The sequence below is a fragment of the Sesamum indicum genome, linkage group LG3 (genome assembly GCF_000512975.1).
Source record: "Sesamum indicum cultivar Zhongzhi No. 13 linkage group LG3, S_indicum_v1.0, whole genome shotgun sequence".
NCBI classification, from domain to species: domain Eukaryota; kingdom Viridiplantae; phylum Streptophyta; class Magnoliopsida; order Lamiales; family Pedaliaceae; genus Sesamum; species Sesamum indicum.
The window spans coordinates 12739005-12760867 of NC_026147.1; the positions used below are offsets into that span (position 1 = coordinate 12739005).

At 32.8% G+C, this 21863-nt stretch overlaps 3 protein-coding genes across 3 annotated transcripts; 1 reads left to right on the forward strand and 2 right to left on the reverse strand.

Annotated features, from left to right (window-relative positions):
- On the reverse strand, positions 5973–7210 carry LOC105158187. Its single transcript, XM_011074845.2, has one exon. It carries the CDS (start codon positions 7178–7180, stop codon positions 6176–6178), a length of 1005 nt encoding a protein of 334 aa, XP_011073147.2. The 5' UTR covers positions 7181–7210; the 3' UTR covers positions 5973–6175.
- LOC105158189 lies at positions 10727–12831 on the forward strand. Its single transcript, XM_011074846.2, has 4 exons — positions 10727–11043; positions 11181–11263; positions 12292–12347; positions 12446–12831. The coding sequence occupies exons 1-4, from the start codon at positions 10872–10874 to the stop codon at positions 12522–12524; spliced, it is 390 nt and encodes a 129-aa protein (XP_011073148.1). The 5' UTR covers positions 10727–10871; the 3' UTR covers positions 12525–12831.
- LOC105158190 (extra-large guanine nucleotide-binding protein 3-like) lies at positions 14659–20940 on the reverse strand. The gene is made up of 8 exons (XM_011074847.2): positions 19966–20940; positions 19692–19829; positions 18478–18582; positions 18187–18372; positions 16994–17171; positions 16449–16693; positions 15416–15585; positions 14659–15341 (listed from the first exon to the last, which is right to left on the reverse strand). Exons 1-8 carry the CDS (start codon positions 20830–20832, stop codon positions 14765–14767), a joined length of 2466 nt encoding a protein of 821 aa, XP_011073149.1. The 5' UTR covers positions 20833–20940; the 3' UTR covers positions 14659–14764.

Here is a 21863-nt window from a genome sequence, read left to right on the forward strand (position 1 = left end):
AATTAATATTAGTGATGAGATATTAATTAATTATGATAAAATCAAAGTAGTCATATATATATATATATATATATATAATAAAGTGTCATAATTGATACCATCCACCTAAAACAATGTACACAAGATTACAAAATATATATTAATTAGTGCATGGCATAATATATTCATGACTAATATAGTAGTTGAAAATTTAGGTGCATATCATTTCTTTAATTTTACTATTTTAATTTTTTTGTCTTATTGTTCAATGTTTAAAAATATATATATATATATATATAATAAAGTGTCATAATTGATACCATCCACCTAAAACAATGTACACAAGATTACAAAATATATATTAATTAGTGCATGGCATAATATATTCATGACTAATATAGTAGTTGAAAATTTAGGTGCATATCATTTCTTTAATTTTACTATTTTAATTTTTTTGTCTTATTGTTCAATGTTTAAAACACTAGAAATTAAAAAAAATTTATTCCCTACATTACAAATTCTTATAATTAAAAATTATAATAAATTAATATTTTTATTTATAATAAAATAAAATTAATATAAAAACATAAGTGTTGAACCATGATCAATTAATTAATTATTTTGATTTTAATTATGGCCAAATCATTTATCGTTCGTACTTCTTGACTATAACTAAAATTTTAGATTTAGCAGCAGAAACACAGAAAATAACAAATTATTAATTAATCAACATTCGTCACAATTCTTTTATATTTATACATAATATAATGAGTTGTAACAAAAAATTAATATTTTTTTTCGAGTGAAAGAGATATCAGGATATGATATGATATGTGGGGGCGATATATTTAGTGATTTGAGAAATATTCTATTAACAAATTAAAGTACCCAATATTTTTATTTTATGTTACAAATAATTACATCGTCCTTTCCTGAAATTTTATATAATTACACACAAATCTTTTGTTGTTGAAAAATTACATATAGTATTCCTTATATTTGTTTCTATTTAATAAATAAATTTTTTTATTAATCAAAATCCACTAAATTTGTTGTTGTCAGCAAAAATGTTGAACGAAAATCTATATTTACCTTCGATTGATTTATTATTAACTCATTGAAAGTCAAATAAATTTTTTCTGACCAAACTACTTTTATAAGGGTGAAAATATACCTCCTCACATGTATTAGCGTATAAAGATGTATAATGATAATTTTGTTAGGAAAAAAAATTGTTTGATTTGCCATTAGTCAACAATGAATCAATTTGATATAAATACGATTTTCTATTCAATTTTTTTTTGCTAATATCAATAAATTTCGTGAAATTTTATAAAAAAATCTATTTATTATATAAAAACATACATTAGAAGAATTAAACATAATTTTCAAGCAACACTAAGTATATTTATAATTGTATTAAATTTGAGGGAATGAAAATAAAATTATACCTTTATTTTATTATAAAGTAAAAGTTGCAATACATATATATATATAATTAGTGGAATATAATGTAATGAGAGGCAATATATCCATGATAGATAAGGGACAAAGGCGGCTATTATCAATTATTTCCTATACAAGAAGAAAGAAAACAATGAAGACTAGTGATGCGTAGTCACGTCAAAGTTGACATGCACTACTTTTTAAACTTACATTGTAATAATAATGGTGAATATTGTAATCAATGTTTTATGGCAGGCAATGTTTTTCACAAGTACAATATATATATATATATATATATATATATATAGCGTTGCATCGTGGTAGCTTCATGGCATGCACTGACTCCATCACATTTTATATTCCAGAGCAAGACAACCAGAAATGATATAGAATTCTATCATTTTTGCAATGAATTTTGGCTATATTTGCATTCATGCAAAGAAGGATCCTGAATTAAAATTTAGGGGAGGACAAGGATAACTACCCTTTGTCTTATTAGTTTTAGGCATTTTTTGTATTAATATCTCTTAAAATTTAGTGTAAATATACGTAAAATTTTTGTACTTTAGAAGATTATGTTTAATACTCATGATGCTTGTTTTTGTCTAATAAATAAATTCATTATGTTAATCAAAATCTACGAAATTTGTTGGTATTAACAAAACAATTGAATGAAAATATATATTTACCACCAATGAACTTATTATTGATTTATTGTAGGTCATATAAATCTTTTTCTGATCAAAGGTGAAACTTTAGAAAAATTTATTTTATTTAAGCATGAAGTAAAAACCCGACTGGTAAAAAACTTAACTAAAACCTGATAGTGGAGCAGAATATACAGCGGGTGCGTTTACCAAATATTGCAAAACGTTTGACACTTCCATAGTCACCATCTTCCAATGGAATAGCAGGATGAAAAAGTAAAACATTTGATCATGAACAATCTGTTAATAATTTCAGGATTATATTGTTCCTTATTTCCAACAATAAACAGTTTTGGAAAAACAAATTTGATAAATTTGAAAATATCGAAAGTTTTATATAAAAGACCGCGTTTATATTTTCAGATAAGATTTGAAAAATGGTTACAATTGAACAGATTTTGGGTTCGAAACAATTCTAATTTCTTCAAGATTGCACTGTTCATTGTTTCCAACTAATTTTGCTTCGAAATTCCTTCATAACAAAATCCTTTGCATATGTTTAGATAATACTAAATGTAAACGGATTTCACATTTTTTCATTTTAATATTGAACTAAGTTATAATGAATATGAATGGATTTCAAATTCTTTTTAAATGGAGTCATTTAAATTGTTTCTCCAAACTCACCCTAAAAGATTTTTATTGTGGGACAAGCTATGATTTAATATAACTCTTACAATTCCATATCTTTATATATTTTCCAAAGCACAACTTAATCCCTTAAACTTTCAATGTGGGACAACTATACATTCTTATTCTCCTTTACATCTAATTTATGAATTCACCTTAATTGACATTCGACTTATTAGATCAAAATTGTATGAGATTGACATCTAATTATGCCAATTACAACGCTTAATACAAGCTTAAGGATTTCAAATCCTTTATAACGAATAATCAGTTGAATGAGATCAAATGATTTGTCATCGTGGATTTGAAATCATTCCATCCAAATATAGCCTAAAATAAATGTAATAAATATAAAAACAACGTATCTAATATTGTTTTGGTGGGTAGGGCGAAGTCCATCACTGGATTGATGGATTTGGATTCAAGGTAATTATTTGAAGAAATAATTTTAAATGATTAAATAAGAAAATAATTAAAATTCATCAACGAAATATATATAATTTTAAATTAGCCAAACAAGTCTAGAAGATTTGTTTCGGGGAATTTCAAATCCATAATTTCTAATCTATCAGTCCAATATATTCAGAACATCTTATAATTTTACATGTTTTTTTTGGATCTTATAAGATGTTATATTTTATTTTAAAAATAAAATTTTAAAATACTTGAATAAAATAAAATTAAGTAGATTATACAATGTGAATAATGACACTTTTGTAATATGATCAAAATTGAAAAAATTTGTTAAAATTTAAAAAATAAGTAGAGTAGAATCTCGTTTTTTAAATAAAGGAGCATACCGGCTCTTGATATCTTATTTTTTAATCTTATGAGCTCATTTTCGAGAAAAAGGAAAAAGAAAAAAAACTAAAATACATTTCAACAATTTTTGAACTTTCAAATATTTTATCAGAAAATTTAAAAAAATTATAATCTCATCAACACCCTCTAATTAAGACTATATGAATTGTATTTTATTGTCTCTCAATATCATTCTTCATGTTTAATTTTGATATGGAATTTTATATGATGGTTAAAAAAGTAAAAAAAACATGTATTTTTATGTTATTGTATTCTATTTAGTGATTAACTTTGTAATATAAAAGTTTATTAAATTTTAATTCTACTTTAAGATGTTTCCGCCCAAAAAAAAAAAAAAAAGAAAGACTAGTGTTCGAGTTAAATAGTATTTAATCCTTACGTGTGAAACAGGATGAAAGTAAATTAATAATTATCCTAGGTGATTATACAATTGTATCTGTCGAGTCATATTTACATAGTCAGATTGGATTGAATATCCGACCCAATCCAACTTAGCGGTTTGTTTACTTTTCAAATTGTGTGAAATATTGATGTAATTATATACTTATTGTTCACAAAAATAATTAGAAAATTATATTATATCCCGTGAAATAACTCTTTTTAAAATTACTATTCTATGTTAGTTTATTTTTACAATTTCAGTGGCAAATATATACTTTTAATTTTATTTAGATTTTCGTATGAAATGAGGATGTATTTAAATTATTATTTTAAACACTGAAAACTGAATGTGTTTTTAATATGTATAAACAAGTATATTTTTATTTAATTATTATTTTAAAAACTGAAAACTGAAATAGTGTAATCAAATGTGGATTTTGGTAGAGATGTTGAATTATGCGGTTGGATTCGGCCCGAATTCGTTAAGCCCCACCGCAACCATGGCTACCACCTCTTGCCTCTTGGGCTTGTGCAGCTTCTCCTTTTAAACAAATGCAAACAACTCTCTTGCGATGATGTAAATAAGTATATTATTTTTTTATAAAACAAGTAGCATTTTATTTTTTTTTATATTTTTAGTCCCAAAATTTTAAAATCATGCCTTTTTAGTCTTAAAATTACGATTTCTTCGTAGTCCCAAAACCACAACGCACAGGACTTTTTAGACTAAAAATGCGTCGATTATGAGTTTTATGGGACTAAAAGCAATACGTGTCATAATTGTGGTATCAAAATAAATTCCGCCCTTATTTTATAGGACTGAAAAAATATTTTGTCCATATTACATTTAACTCTTCATAAGTATAAAAATATACTTGACAATATGAATTAAGGAGCAAAATTAAAAATTTATATTAATTTTTTTTACTACCGTCAATATTTTCTGTTCAAATATAACTTAAAAAAATCAAACGTAAATAGATCCTTTTAGAAAAAAAGTGCAAATATGATTTTAAAATAAAAATATAATTTTATATTTTTAAAAAGGGCCACTACGTCTAATTAACCTTAAAATTTTTGAAAAGCCAAGCAGATCACTCTCTTCATACATCATATTGGACATCAGGGATAAAGTGAAACATCAGTGGAATAGAAGATCTGAACTGCTATTATTTCATTTAGGCAACATGTCAATATTAGGGGTGTTTGAGTAAGCTTATTTCAGACATTTTATATGTTACTATATATTTCATGAGATGGTATAAGAGTTTAAAGATGTTAGAATTTTATTTTTAATATAAGTTCTAAAAGTATTTCGATAAGTAAGATGTCAAAGTTTATGTGAAGTTAGGGGTTCTGACATTAATAAGTTTTTTATACTATAATAACGACTGAAAAAATCATAAAATTATTAGTATTTAAAGTCATATAAACAGATAATTTTACTTTGGGAGAAATATTAATTATATGAAGATTAAAAGTGAAATATTAACATTACGGCTATGTTTTAATCTATTGAATGATAAGATCGATTAAAGAGTATACAAGATGTTTTAAAGAAATGGGTAGAGTTAATTTTTCTTAAAGAGCTTATAAATTCTTTAAAAGATTTGATTGGATATGAATTAAAATCATAATAAATAATTATTATTAATCATAGTTAAATTAACTCAAGAAATTTATATTATCCAATATAGTTGGCATGGCCATGAGCTATACATAGCAAATGGAAAATTTTGTCATGGATTCTAGCCAGATAAATGCTTAGCCACATTTATAAAAATCATGACTAACAATCATTATATAATTGTAGTCAATAAATATTTACTATGACTATTTTTATTTTTTCCCTGGAGAATTAGAGATAATTAAATGTTAAATTTGTTCAAGGGTATGTGACGAATTGAAACTTGTCATGTCCCGACAAAGTCGGGTTTTGTCATAGACCATGAGAAGTCAGATTTTCAGTTATTAATACAGGTTCATACATTGTTTTAAGACAAGAGATTGATGTTAGCTAGTCTTGATTCAAGTTTCAACTTGCGTGTGCAATGTCCAACACATAGGAATAAGAACAGCTTAACAAAAACCATAGTAAAAAATGAGAAAAAGAAAACCAAGAAATAAAAACAACGTAATCTGTTCTGCTTGATCAACTTCATCGCCTAAACCAGAAAGAGATGACAAAAATCGACATTTCTCGACCTCGATTAATAAGAAGATCCGCCGCCTGCATCACCACCTTCTCCGCCGCCAATGACTTCTTGCACAAGAGTCTGCCCCACTCCCTGAAACGCCCCTTCCACAAATCCCTGCATCGCAGCCATCATCAAATTGCCTCCCAACCCATCACCTCTCGCTGGCTGATTAATCTGTTGATTTCCCGGCACTACGGATCCAGGGACTTGACCCGGAAACTGATTAACACCGTAACCATGAGGATTCCCGATCCCACCTGTACTCGCACTGTGCATCAGATAAGGCTGCGGCGGCCCTATGGAGCCGTTGACTTGGGGTGCCGCCGCAGGCGGCGGAGCTGGAAATTGGCTATGGATGTTCATACCGCCGGTGCTTAAACTATGTGTCAACTGATTCTGATAAGGAGATGCTGCCGTAGACGCCAGAGGTAATGAATGGTGGTGCTGCAGCACAGGCGGCGGAGCTGCCGCTGTACAGTCCAAATGAACATCAAATTCACAGGAACTGCAGCGGTATAGCCACTGCTTGGACCCGATTCTGCGACAAATATCGCAGGAGAATCCCGTAGAATTCGCATACGGGTCCTTGAAAGTGAGCTCGAGCTCGCAGGAGATGTGGGCTTGGTGTCTGATCTTGAGCGGCTTGGAGGCGCAGGTGACGTGGAGATCGTACTCGCAGCGGGTGCAGTGGTAGCTCCAGCCGTCTCCGCAGCGGCCGCAGGCGTCGCAGCTGAATATGCCGCGGGGGTAGGAGGCGGTGGTGAGGAGGGAAAGGGTGCAGCCACCGTGGGAAGGGTGGGTGATGAGCTGGGGGAGCTTGGCGCAGGAGTGGTGGAGGGTGAAGTTGCAGGGTTTGCATGTGTACATGGTTCCACTGGATTGGAGCTTGCATCCGGAACAAAGAGTCTGGGGGTTGTAGAGCGAGAGGGGGTGGAGCTCGTGTGGGTGGCTGAAGTGCATGAGCGGTGAAGACGGTGGCGCCGCCGCCGACGGAGTTGGATTGGTGACCCTGCCCATGAGTGTGAGAGAATATGGCGGTGATGGAGAGTGAGGATGGATAATAAAGATCGGAAGCACGTTGACTTTGGGTGGTCAGTTGTTGCCCAAGTCAAATTCCAACGCGTTTCCCAGCTGTGATGATTAATCAGCTAAGACCCAAAATTAGGGTTTCAAAATTTAAAAGTACGTCTTTTTAATTCCAACATCATAAATTTATTTTAGTCTCAAAATCACAATATACATGATTTTTTAAAATTCAAAATATGTGAATATAAATTTTATAGATTAAAAGTAATAATTATCATAATTGTGATACCAAAATAAATTATGCCCGTATTTTATAGAATTGCAAAAAATTTTTTACCCATTGAATATCATACAACTAAAAGAAATAAAAAATAATAATACCTGATGAAAAACATTAATTAATATCAACTAGTTGTGATTTATAAGTTCAAGTACACTATATATAATACATTTGAGAAATAATGTCAACAATAACAAGTTAACAACTTCAAGAACAAAATTTGATATATATTAAATTTCTCTTTTTCGGGTTGATTTTTCGTCCTAATTTTTATAAAAGAAAGATTCTAATCTACTGATTTTTCTCGCTCTATCATGTAATCATGCTTTGATTCGATTATTTTTCAAATCCAAATTAGAAATTTCATCAATAACTACGTAATTTTTTTAAATGAATTTAATAAGTACATTTTAATTTACATGCTCCGCTTACAAACAATGATTTACGACACCATTATATGCACCAATTTTTGTTGTGTTGATAACATTTTAAAGTTGATTTTTTTTTCTTTCTATTTTTAAAATATTATGTGTTGATTTATATATTTTATTTTTTTTAATTATAATATATTTTAAAACATATACACATAGAAACGTCGCAATGCTCCGACTGATTGATCAACACATATTTGATCCGTTCTTTCCTTTGTTGTTGGTGGTTGTGGTGGCGTTGCAACATCGAATTAAGGATGGTAAAAGTCACAATACAACTATAGAGTTGAACGAGTCTCAAAATGCATCGATTATTGAAATATTTACAATGTCTTAAATATGAAATAATAAAATTTCAGTAATTATAAATCGCACGAAATCTATAAAAAAAAATTGAAATTTTGTCTAACGAAAATTTTTGTGTTTCTGAACTTAATGAAGCAAGAAATTATTCTAAATGATTTTTTTAATTTAGTTGAATCCTATGATTCTCTACTTTGAAAATGCGAATTTCGATTTGCCAACTTTAAATGTGAGACTCGACATTTTGATTCCATTTGACGTTAGGCTTGAGATTTCATTAATGTTAATAAGAATACCGTTTTCTTGGTGGAATCAAGATTTTTAGCTTATGCCAAGACGGACTTGTGCTTCAATAACGTTAACTCGTAGATTTTGCACTATAATCACGAATTAAATGTCAAAATTTCTTGATCTCCCCGATGAATGTCTTGACTTTTATCTTGAATGCCGTGGATCTCCTTGATTTGCGCTAGAGATAATTTTTAAATTTCTTGAATGTTCTCTTGTTTGTCTAGCATTGTATTCCCAGTTATTGAAAAAACACTCATATTTATAGTTGTATGGTGAAAGACTTTGCCATACTATTTAATATTGCATTATAAATTTCCTACAAAAGTTTAAAAGTATAAGTCACAAATTTGGTGATAAAGAGAAAAGAAATGGAATGTAGACAAAATAATGAGAAAATTTTTGTGTTGTGGTATATTAGTCGTACAGAGCTTATAAGATATTTTTAAAAAAATGGGTGAAGTTAACTTTTTGTTTTTATTTTTTTTTTATTAAAACTCAATCTCTCAAACATCTTTTGAAGAGGTTGTAAGCTTTGCCAAACACCTCTAAATGTCGGAAGACCACACGTGTGTTATGAATTAAATGTCTATGGAACATTGCACTGAATAGATGTTTTGTTGCCTTTTTACTATTGGAACAAGTAAAATGTAACCCTGCATATGGAATAAATAATGTCATCAAAATTGTGAAGGATTAGTTATGATTTGATATATCATACGTTAAGGCATGGTATAGTTGGAGGATGACTCATGAAATTATTTATGGCACATGGGAGAGCTCTACAAGAAAGCTACCCAGTTACTTAGGCAATCTTCAGAACTGGAATGAAGAAACAGTTGTTGGGTGTGAGCACAAAATTTTCCAGTGCTCAAGCGGAGCTTATGTAATTACTTATTCTATGTGTTCCAATCATGTGTTGAAGGATTCCAATTTTATCGAAAAATTATCAGCATAGACAGAACTCACTTGTACACCAAGTAAAATATAAAATATTGATTGTAGCTGGGATGGATGGGAATCAATAGGTATTGCCTGTTGCATTTGTTATTGTCGATGAAGAAGCATATCTATCTTGCAAATGGTTCTACAGATGGTGTGCAAACATATTGTAAGAGGATGTTTGGAACTTGCTTTATTTCTAACCATCATTCTGGGCTCATGGGAGCAATAGATGACATTCTTGATTTTGTTCCTCCTCGCAGTGTGCATTGACTTTGTTTGAGGGACGTGTGTTCAAACTTCAATAGTGATTTAAGGACGTATAATTGAAGGATCTTTATCGAAAAGTTGTCAGAATATCAAATTAGGAATTTAATGGTACTATTAACGAGATACGAGTATAAAACCAGAAGCATACTACTACTCAGACCAAATTGAGAAAGAAAAATAGACAGCTTCTCATGATGGCGGGTGGTGATGCAGTATTCTGACAACCAATATGTCGGATGTATAATGAGGTTCTAAAAGGAGCTCGTTGCCTACCTGTGATAGCAATTGTGAAAATGACTTTTAATTGTTCTATCCATTATTTTTGTGAGAAAATGACAAAAAGTAGTACAATGTTAAACAACAATCAACTGTGGACAAACTATGCGTATAATGGACAGAATCCCATTAATATTTTCTCGAGACGGGGTCGTAGACGCCAAAATAATGAAGTCAATAATTGAATATACTGTTTTTTTATTTGTATGTAATTTTAATTTTATTAGTTGTTAAAAATTAATTAAACATCAATATGCTTGTTATTAATATTTTTTAATTATAAAAATAATAAAAAAATTCGAAATATTATAAAATTAAAAACAATAAGTACTAATCAATTAATATATTGTATTCTTAATTAACATAAATAAAAATTTAACAAAAATGAGCCCAAGTCGTTAGTAGCACCAATGATTTGGACACAATAATATATGTGGCCAAGTTGTTATGATACTAACGGCACCATGTAGTTAGTAGCACTAACGAACGGCCTTTTCATTAAAAAAAAGTGGGAAATTGTTAGTAAATAAGGTTTTGTTGTTCATGAATATCTTCGATAGGGAGGGCAATGAAGCTATGCTGCGAGTAACTTCCTAGTTGAGAGAGAGAGAGAGAGGGCGTATAGTTGTAATATTTTTTAATAAAAACTAAAAAAGATAGGGGGTCAAAAACAGAAACACGAGAACTTTAGGGGCAGTTTAAGTAATTTTGGCATGACTCACTGAATTGAATGACCGACTCCAGGTACAAAGTCAGATTATCAAGAACCTTCACTAGCCTCACCCGTTAAGCAAGATCAAGCAAGGGGAAAAAAAGAAGAAAAAGGAAAATCACGTTCGACAAAGAAGAACTAGCAAGTCTGAAAGAGAAATCATAAAATCAGAGGAAAAAAATGGCGTTGCAATGGGTGATACTGGCGTACGTGGTGGCTGCAGAGGCGGCGGTGGCTATTATCCTGACATTACCATCGCCCAAGGCTCTGAAATCTCGGATTGTATCGCTCATCTCGCTTATTCTGCAACCATCACTCTTTATCATACCATTCTCCGGTTTTCAGCTTCTGGGTATGCACATTTTTTCTTTTTTGATTTTTTCTGTTCCCGGAATTGATTTTTAATTTATTTCATTTTTCGGCCTTTGGCCGTCGCAATTTGAAATGGGTTCTTAATTTTTTTTTAAAAAAATCTGTGTTTGCTGCTAGATATTTACTGGAAGAATGAACACCGGTTGATGTGTTCTGGGGAGATCTGCACTGCTGCTGAGAGGGATCGCTATGAGAAATCGGTAATTAGTTTTCGTTTCATTCTCTGTTTCAAATTGGTATTCTGTTACTGGTTATCATTTTGATCGATACTTTTGGTTCGATGATGATGAAAGTAATTATATAGTGAGCTAGGAGTTAATTGTATGGTGCTGAGATTTTCGTTTGCTTCATATCTTAGAAGGATTTATGCTTGTTCCGAAAGTTGAGAGTACCGGAGCACCACACTTTTCTTTGATGTTGTTGTTACTAGTTTACGTAATTGTCAATAATTTTGATAATATCTTCTTGTTTGCTATCCAATAAATAGATTAGATAGCCCTCTGTTAGCATGGATCTTCTATGTTTCTGATATCCGCTGGTTAACTTGTTTGGAGTTGTCTAAGAATTTTATCCAATCATGTGTGGTAGTATCTTGTTCCCGAAGAATTATACTATCTTCCCAATAAGTCTGTTTTCAGTAATATAGTATTAAATTGCATAGGGATACAGTTAAGGTTGAAGACTTTGCAAATTGATGCTGGGATTTGCTTAACAAGTGTGAAAAAGGATTGAAAATTTTGAAGCACTTTGTCGAATCACTTACGGTCAAGTACATGCATATAGACTTGTTCATTTTTTAAGTTCTTATATTCCATATTTTTGGAAATTCTGGAGTCCTGTAATAAAATATTCTTATTGTTCATGTTGATCGATTGAGCATTTACTCTTACGTGGAGAGACATTTGTTGTATTGGGATATCGGTGTACGCTGGAAGCACTGCACCTTCATTTTTGTGAATAAAATAGTTTAAGACACTGGTTATTAACTGTCTTTCTGTCTCACTAGGTTTTCCCTTGAGCTTAGGTCTTTACATAAGTCCTAGTGCTTTTCTGATGATATCAATCATCTTTAGTTTTGTGTGAGATCCTTCACATAAGCAGTCAGATCCTTATACAATATTCATACTCTTATTTGCTATACCATTCTAGTAGTTCATTTTGTTTTAGTTTTGGCATACGGCCAATGGTACAATTTCGTTTTAATTCTCTGCTTTGGATGTTGATACAGATCTACAAGTCTCAGAGGAATGCAGTGTTATGTTCCGCTGCATGCCTGCTCTATTGGTAAATGATATTGCACTCCCATTTTGAGTTTTGAGTTTAGTCGCAAAGCTCCTTTGTCATACTATTCTTACATGGCTGCCCGTCCAATGTTGGTGTAGGTGCATTTACCGGATTTGCAAGTATCATAGGGAGATCCAAAGCATGGAGGAAGTGGAGAAGAGGTACAAGGACCAGTAGTCTTTTTTCTTCCTCCAATCCAGTAGATACAAGGCAACGTATTAGCAATATGAAATAGCAGAGATTTCTCTAATGTTAGCTTTCTCATACTTTCCACGGCTTCCTTTGTTTCATATACAGATGTAATTTACGAGCTCCTTTAACTCTTTCTGCATCTATTAATTCTGCATTCTGCCGCCAAATCCAAAATAAATGTAGTTTTCATGGTGTGATCGTTACTTAGTGCATTACTGAAAGTTCACTTGTCAAGACATATATGATCTTTTGTCTTGTTTCTAGTAGAAACATGTTCTTCAGTATTGCAGCGTGTTGAGTTGATTTATTGCCCGCTCATTTCCTATGTAAAATGGGTGTAAACAATGGGATGTGGATATTATTTTTTACATCAACTCTCCAGAAACCTATTGTGAGAACAGTCATGCTGATTGTTCTCTTCCTTTCGGGTGATGCATCCCGTGAAAGAAATTTGCAGCATACATTCACGTTTTCCTTTTGCTATTATCAGCTATTTTGGGTATCAATTGCTACTTTTAGCATTTATTTCCGTAGTTAGTTCTTTTTCAATCACCGTGCCAGTGTATGGAATTGAATTTTCTTTGAAGCACAATGTAAGTTTGATATGATTGGTCAATTTTTCTGAACTATACACCAAACACAACAAGTGCAATATACATTTGCCATATAACTAGTTTAGGTTTAGCTAAATCGGATCTGAATTAGAATTTTTCAATACAATCAACTTAGATTATATTTGGATGGATGAATTTGAATTTAAAGGGAGGATTCAGGGAAAGTATATCAAAAATTTCGGTATCAAAAGTATACAAAATTTATTAATATTTTGTAAAATATAAGTCATAATAAAAATGGAATTATTTTGTTATCAGAATTATTAAAATCAATCAAAAGAATTTATTATTAGAAATTTGGAATTTCTCATTTTAAATTTATTAATTCAAATACAATGTCAGCTTTTCTGCAAGCAGACTTGATTGTATTGACAAAGCAATCTTGACATAAAATTGCTTTTGCAAAGAGTTCAATTTTTCAATGAGGTAAATGCTTGAAATAATTATATATTATTTGTTGAATCAAAGTTTAAATTAAAACTGACAAACATACAATAAATCAAAGCATGCACCCAACATTATTTAATTCTTGCTAATAGTTCATATTATTAAAATGGCCCCAAATTGATCATTATGTAACTTTGAAATTACTACATTAAAATATAAAAAATAATTAGGATACATTATAAAGTAATCTAAAATGCATAGGATTGAAATGCAATAATTTCGTTCTTTTATTCTGGTGGGACATGCTTAGAATTCTGGAGCAGAATTATGTTTTAGAAATAGTCCGTAAATTCGAATTTATGTCTGGAAATAACTTAAGATAATTTAAAATTAGTATTATATGTTTGGTGTTTATTTTTTAAGAAATAAATTTTTTTATTTATTGTCAGATTATATTCTCTTTTTATGTATTCATTTTTGTACATATAATTTTGTTTGTAGGTGGGTTGAATTATATAAATTATTACAATTATATTAATGTGGCAAACCATTTAACACCGCTGTTGTGAATATCGTGTCCTAGTGTTTTTCGAAATTTTTTATGTTGCAGTGTTGGCGTCCATGTATCATAAATAATAATTCATAAATTATATTTTACTACGCTAGATCCTTTTGACTTTATTTATTATGTTTACCCCTTTCAAGTATAAAAAATATTACTATAATATCTTTGTTAATAAATTATACAGAGTGTTAAATATAAGATAAAATTAAAAATTTATGTATTCTTTTTTTTTGTGTTGGCGTTAGTATTTTCCGTAAACGCTAACAGAAGGAATACAGCAGTAAAGGGAGAACTCTCAGAAGGGTGCAAGTCTTTTAGGGAAAGTGTGATTTTATATTTTTACGGGGTCTAAATATAATAAACCTTAATTTAAATAAGCATTATATTTATTTTATACGATTATTTTGAAGGTTCTTTTAACTTTATAATTTTCGATAATATGTACCAAATTGTTTTAGAAACAAAACTTTAATTAATTGCTCAATGAACCGAATCAACTCAGAATGATAAGCAATTGAAATCAGATGCTAGCTTTTCTATACACTGTAAACTGCTGTTGTTATCCATAAGAACAATTGCTCTGTAGTATGTACGCCATTGGAGCTGCAAAAACCTTCCAAGGCCTGATTATGTCAACTAGAACTGGTTGATATTGCTGATCACAGGGGGGACGAGCTTGTCTCTGCACCAGGTACTGAATCTGAATCTTCATCACTACTGGCATAAATATCTCCATTCTTCTGCTCCTCCCAGTCGAGCATCTCTCGAACGTATCTAAACGCTTCGTCGACAGATGCTTGGTCGTGAGCTTGGATTTGACGAACATAGAGCTTTCTGCCTGTGATGGAGGTGTAGAGCTCCTTGAATTTGACAGCAATATAGTAAAATGCCTGATGTGCAAGGGGAAGACTCTTGCTATGAGTCTTTAATGGGTTGAAATCCCTGAACCATTCACAAACGGTTATTGGGACCTGGTCGATCTTATCCTCCAGTAGATCATGTTTGGTCAAGAGCAGCAGAAATGGTGTGCCCTCGAAACAAGAATGTTGTGCTACGCTCTCAAAGAAATCTCTGCATGCCAGCATCTTATTTTGCTGAAGACCTGTAGTGTTTGTCCAGGTCTGGTTGTAGTCGCTCAAAGAAACGCAGAAGACGATGGCCCTCATGCCCTCAAACATTTCTAGCCATTTGCAGCCATTGTATAGTCCTTTAGAGCTGAGCTGGATCAATTGGTACCTGAGAACAATGTAATGAAGATGGGTTGTGTTTCAAAGGAACATATAGAGGTTTGTTGATCTGGAGAACCTTACTTTATAAGAGGTTGTTGGCTTTCTGAGTGTTGATTGTACATCTCAGAAACTGCACTGTGATCACTGAGTGAAAATTCAATACTTGCAAGGCCGTTGCCGGGGGTAACACCTTCCGCAAAAAAAATGTCTTTCTCTGAAGGTTCATACTCGTTGCTTGATATCTCAATGACCTGCCAAATTAGCAATGCTGTGAAATCTCTCGCCACAAACTGACAAGAGAACTTGGTCTTGATTATTTGATTTATGAAACAACAAATTCAGAATGTGTTAACATAGAATGATTGTTTATAGAAAAGAGATAACCTTCATACAACAGCCACATCATTGTTTTGGTGTTAAATCAGTGGATCCTCATGCTTTTGTCAAGCAAATAAATGAACTTGAAATTTTAAGTCTTGGGTTCCTGAAACTGATAATTTTGACCCTTCGATAATCATTTAACACTGCAAATCTAAATAACTTATGTTCAAGTCAAACCATGTTCATCACTGCCGTACAAAAATTGTTGTTTTAGTACCATGGTTATCTAATCTAGATGACTTTAGTGTTCTACATGATTTATGCTGGCAGTTAAACCAGAACTACCAACTGGATATAAAACATTTCAATATTCATTACTATCAGCCTATGAGTTCATTACATGTAAGCTATTTTCTCCTCAACGGAAGAAACATTGTTCTTCCTAAAGAATCATCTAAAGTGCAAGTTAAGGATATCAGAGACAACGGAGACCTGAACCTGAAGTATTGAAGTGCAAATAGGACTTGAGACTTACAACAGGAAAAAACTCAACACCCTCAAGTAGTCAAAGTTCATGAGGAAGATGAGCACATACATGAATCATCATAGTGAATTACTATTAAAAACTATTATCCTTTTGCAGCAAATGGTTATTGAAACAGTAAGCGACGCTAGTCCAAGACAAGAGCGAAGCATGGTTGCATGAAACTAGTTAGGGAAAAGAAAAAAGAACAAGGAGAAAGTATTGTTGCATGAGTAAACAAAACAATAGATATTGTTTCCAGTTTCATACCCGGTCCAAGAAATATTTAGCACCATCAGGAAGAACTTTTAGCTCCTCTCTTCTCTTGTATGTTTCCTGGATTGCTGGATCCTTCCAAACTTCATCAATGACTGGAGCATATTCACGTGCGGCAGCAGGAAAGAAAGTGTTTATATCTCCAGTAGCCATGAGATCTAAGAACCAATCAGAGAAATTGCTGATTTTCTGATTAACTGAATAGATGCATTGCCTGCTTCCATCACATTTCATTTCCCCTGAGATCACGAAACTTCAGAGTCCAAAACCATAGCATCTTTGAAGACAATGGAATTCGGGTTATCAAAGCAAAGATGAATAGAATTCTCATGGCAATGTAAAAAAGTATTCGTCAGACTTGCTTTGTGGTCTCACCCCATGCACAAATAAATTCAATATTTCAGTATATCGGAAATAAACATATGCATCATGAAATAGCAATGCTGTTCTACGGTGGAAAAAGACATTATTAAGACAAGGTTAGTTAAGTAAGAGATGACTGAGAGGAGGCAGGAAATCAAGAATGCCAGAGAAACTACCTGGTATAGACATTTCAGCAGACTGACCAGCAGACTCTTTATTCAACAAAGCCTCTTCTTCAAAATGCTCCCTCCCCTCAAGTAAAATACTTAAATATCTGTATGTGTTCCTTTGTATAATGAGCTTAATGTTCTCCCGCTCTTCAGTAGTAAGTTTGTTTGTGTATATAAACTTGGCCTGTCGCATGAAAAGAAATAAATGAACTCAATGAGCTAACAGGATAATAAATAAAAAAAGTAAACGATGTGCAAAAGAAGAAGTGTATTCTTTGACATGCCAAGACTTAACAAACTCAAGAATCTGGACTAGTTGCAATGTCAAAGCAAACTTCCATCAGAAGTAAGAGAAGAAGTAAGAGAAGAGCGAGGACGCATATGCTTTTTTGATGTATTCTTCCAAGAATTCATATAATGTGTTCCTGGTGAAGACAAAAGCAGTGGGAACCTGACAGGAACAGTCTCTCTCATAAACTTACACAGGACAAACATTTCAGTTGAATTGAGGGAAAAATGCGATTTACCCCCTATAATATGAAAAATGAGCAAAAAAAAGGAGAAAATAACAAATTACCCCCTGTGTTTTGGAAAATGAAGCAGATTACCCTCCTATCTAAACCATTGATAGAGGGGTAATTTGCTTCATTGTACAAAACACAGGGGGTTAGTAATTCTTTTTTTATAGGAGTATTTTGCTTATTTTACATATTATTGCAGGGGGTAAATTGTATTTAACCCGTTGAATTAATGTGATCTGGGGTTAAATAACATGATTCATCAATCACAAAATGTTGAGCCAGGAACAATAATTTGACATAGGTTTCAGGACATTCAAATCACATTTGGATATAGTTTATGATCGCTGAGAAGCATCGGAAGTGAACAGTGAGGAAAGCAGAATGTAGCAACTTTAAAAGTTGCTGAACATCTATGGCTGAAAACTTAAGGATATATCAATAGTGTTTTGTGGATGGTGCAGCACTTTTTTCCAGGAAACCCCGACCAGAAGGTATGCAGACTCATTCCCTGCTATGATTTGACCGTAAACGCACAGAAATTTCCAGGAAATGTATACAGTATGGTTAGAGTTATGTATGGACATGCTTATTTATCTGCGCATATCCTTATTAAATCAAATATATAAGATGAATTTAATAACTTCAAAAGCAGATACATATGAGCATCCATGAGTATACCTGCTTGAAGATGGTACTTGCCCCAGAACCCTCTATTCCAAGAAGCAGAAGTTTCTGGACTCTTTGCTGCTCCAAAAACTCAGGAAATAATCTAGCTGAAAATGAAGCAGGTTCTTCCTTTGTACAAGGAGCACGTTCAGGGGGTACGGGCAATGAATACAATGAACAAAGGGCACGAATTGAGGCCTGCCTAACAGAAAGCCCAATTCAAACTCTTCAATAGAGTACCTTAAATGACCAAAAACACTATCAAAGCAAAAAGAATATTGTAATCTATATATTACAAAAAACCTTTTCCCATATATATCCTTTAATGTTGTTTTGGCCTTCTTCCTCATAGGATCCATCGTCATATAGCCAAAAGTGGGTATCACGAGGGCATTGAACCTTGGCCAGCTAAAAGAGAGACAATACAGGAGTATATCAAATTTTTGCCACAAAGATGAAGGTTCTAAGACAGTCTTAATTTAAAAAAATATATTTATTTTCAGAAAGGGCAGCAAAGTAATGTAACAGTGGTAACACTTGCCAACATAATGCTACAACTGTCGGATGAATTTATCACTCTCACAAGCAATAAGTAACATAGAGGAGCAAACTCTATTGATGATATCCGCAAGACATAAACAACTATGAACATAATAACAAAGCAAAGAAGTACTATCTATCAGTTTTATTAACATCTGTATGTTAGACTTCTGTCTGAGATATGAAACTCCAATTTTCCAACTCTAAGCCAGTTGTTTGAGGCCTGGACCAGAAAATGTGCCGGATTGAAAAAACTGGCTCAAAAAATTGTCTCGCTTACTGGTACAGTTGATTTTTCCAAGTGAATGGCTTCAACAAAAATGTCATGTCAAGTTAACAGATGATTAGTAGAAACTATATCATCAAGTACATCAATCATATTATGCAAGTTGCATCTTCTTTATGCTAATATTGCTCATCATATGTTACCAAAAATTCAGTAATTTGCAGTTAATCTGCTTATATCTATTTCTTATCAGACACTGAGAAGAAATCAGCTGCCTACCCTCCAAATTTCATCCAATTGGTAACATCCGCAGTAACTGAAGGGTGGAAGAATCAAGGCCCATGATTCAACTAAGGGACGATTTTACTTACACATATTGAACATTGTACTGATACATTGTCATTGCATTTTCCATCAGTCAAACACATATAGAACCCGTATTTATTAAATCCTCTCTAACACAAATAATGCACTGATCTCCAGTCAAAGCAGGTTTTAAAGTAGCTCAAGGGATATAATTAATAGTACCTAGAAAACTAATTTTTCAATAAATCGTTGCTAACTACTAAACACAGTGATCGTCCGCTTAATGTGTGTTTTTAGATAAAGTTTTACCAGATTTTAGTGAAAACTAGCCAGAAATTTTGAAGTCGTCAAAACCCAAGAAAACACTATCACAGCATCCTCAGAAAAATACGGCAAAATGTAAAGGTCTTTCCTCTGGGTCAAGAAGTTGAGAACTTTTTCTTACCTTTAACACTCTGAGCTCAACTTTAGTAATCTCGCGGCCATTCATGTAAACTCTCGTTTTTCCGCCGCTGGCAGCAGTCTGCAACTTGCCTCCTACATCCAATTTTGAACTAATAATCCTATCAGGCTTTTCTCCCTCCTGGAACAATTCAACAATCAATATCCATGATACGAATAATTAAAAAACGAAAGAGAAAAAAATCAAAAAAAGAAAAGCCTGATAAAAAGCAAAAGCAGACTCCTTGAAAATCGAGATCAGGGATAATTTTCTTCACCTTCCCCCAAAGCCCAGAATCTTTGTCATACCAATACCTCCCCGGCTTCAAATCCCTTGGAGGGAACTCACAGCCCAACAACTCATCCAATTCTTCCACCGTCAGTTCCCTTCCATTTACAGTAACCTGCTCTGCCCTCACCTGATTAGCCTTACACTCTCTCTCTACCTTCATTATGTTCTTAAGCTCCAACCGGCTACAGAGTCTCGCCAACAACCTCGAACCCTTTCCCAATCTCCCTCTGTTCGCTTCGTCAATCGCCGTCCCGATGCACCCCACGCACTTTCTCCCCTCCGGCATCGACCCCATCGCCTTCAACACGCACTTTCTACAGTACTCTGCTCCGCACACGATACACCCTTCTCTTCTCCTTAACACCCAATTACTCGCCTTCCCACATCTACTACAACCTCTCCTCTTATCCCCAGTACTCAACGAAAAAACCCCTCGTTTCATTTCCCTTCCCCCCTCATGGGAACCCGAGGAGTTGTCGCGATCACAATGATCACCGGCAGCTTCAGCGTCCCCATTGTTGCTTATTTCATCCGTCGCATCATCAAAAGCGACTGAACTAGCACTCAACCGTTTGTTCTCAGAGTTCGTGGTCTCGGAACTGGAACAGGACTTCAGCCACGCTGTGTTTCTTGGAGTCAGCGACGGGGCCTCCTTCGGGAAAGTAGTGAATCTTTCTTTCGGAATCACGGGATTAACAGGTGGCGTGAAAAATGGAGAAGGGCCAATGTAATCGACAGATATGGAGTAGTCAAGCTGATCTTCGTCCGGCAAGGGAGCGCCTTCCGGCAACATTTTACGCAGCAACTCATCCCAAGAACTGGGGTCCCGTTCCTCCACCTCTGGAGCCGCCATAAGTGTGTGTTGTGCGTGGAAAATGGAGAGCTTGAGGGTGAGAGTGATTGAATGAGAGTAACGTGAGGAGTTACGTTACAGAGAGTGAGTCACGTAGGCTAAAGGGTGGTTTGGTTTAGTTGAGAAAAAATAGAGGAAGAAACGGGCAATGACGGTGACTGAGATGACGTCTATCAGTACGTCACTGTCTAACGGCCATCAATTTTCAATCCGTTTGGCAAATTCACAATTTCCGTTAATAAAGAAATTAATTGTGCGGAAGGTTAATTTGGCAATTGAATTGACAGTTTGTGTTTGTTTGGACTTTGGAGAATTATTGTTGACCATTTAGTTAGGTGGACAACACATGTGCTGATTTATTTAAATTAATATTTTTTAAAGATAAAAGCAATCAATTATTATTATTTAAAATAAATAGACTATCACTATTTATATCGAATATCTATATTAATAAAAATAATTACAAAAATGATATATTATTCAATAATATCGAATAAATTATATCTAAACAATAATTACTATTATAATAAAAAATAACACCTACTATACAATAAATACAAAAAAACAGACCTATAACAATGGATTTTTGCAATGAATTTCATAAAAAATTCGTGTCAAATCAGATTTTCCACGGCTTTTTACAGCGGAATGTTGTCCGTTGCTATATGAACCAATGTTATATAGCACCGAATTTTTCAGCCCTTGCAAATTTTTGCAATGATTTTTTATCCGTTGTAAATTTTCATTGCAAAATGTGTGGTTTTCATATTTTGCAACGACTTTTGCAATGGATATCTGTAGCAAAATTGATGGCCATTTTGTTGCAAAAATAATTTTTATTTGCAATAAAAAATAGTTGCAATATTGCAACCCATTTTTTCAACAATAGTCCGTTTCAAATATTGAAATGAAATATTTTAATATAATTCGTTGCAAAATAATTTTTATTTACAATGACATTGCAATGGAAGTCATTGCAATATTGCAATGTATTTTTTGCAACGATATTCCATAACAAACTTTGCAATGAA

Bases quoted from the DNA above. Each gene is read 5' to 3' on its own strand.
- LOC105158190 (XM_011074847.2), bottom strand. From the start codon at position 20,832: ATGGCGGCTCCAGAGGTGGAGGAACGGGACCCCAGTTCTTGGGATGAG. The intron at 18,373-18,477 runs GTTTTTTGTAAT...TCTGTTAGGCAG, and splicing joins AAGGATATATATGGGAAAAG to GCCTCAATTCGTGCCCTTTG. The intron at 17,172-18,186 runs GTATACTCATGG...TTCATGCGACAG, and splicing joins CAAGTACCATCTTCAAGCAG to GCCAAGTTTATATACACAAA.
- LOC105158189 (XM_011074846.2), top strand. From the start codon at position 10,872: ATGGCGTTGCAATGGGTGATACTGGCGTACGTGGTGGCTGCAGAGGCG. The intron at 11,264-12,291 runs GTAATTAGTTTT...ATGTTGATACAG, and splicing joins GGGATCGCTATGAGAAATCG to ATCTACAAGTCTCAGAGGAA. The intron at 12,348-12,445 runs GTAAATGATATT...ATGTTGGTGTAG, and splicing joins GCTGCATGCCTGCTCTATTG to GTGCATTTACCGGATTTGCA.
- LOC105158187 (XM_011074845.2), bottom strand. From the start codon at position 7,180: ATGGGCAGGGTCACCAATCCAACTCCGTCGGCGGCGGCGCCACCGTCT.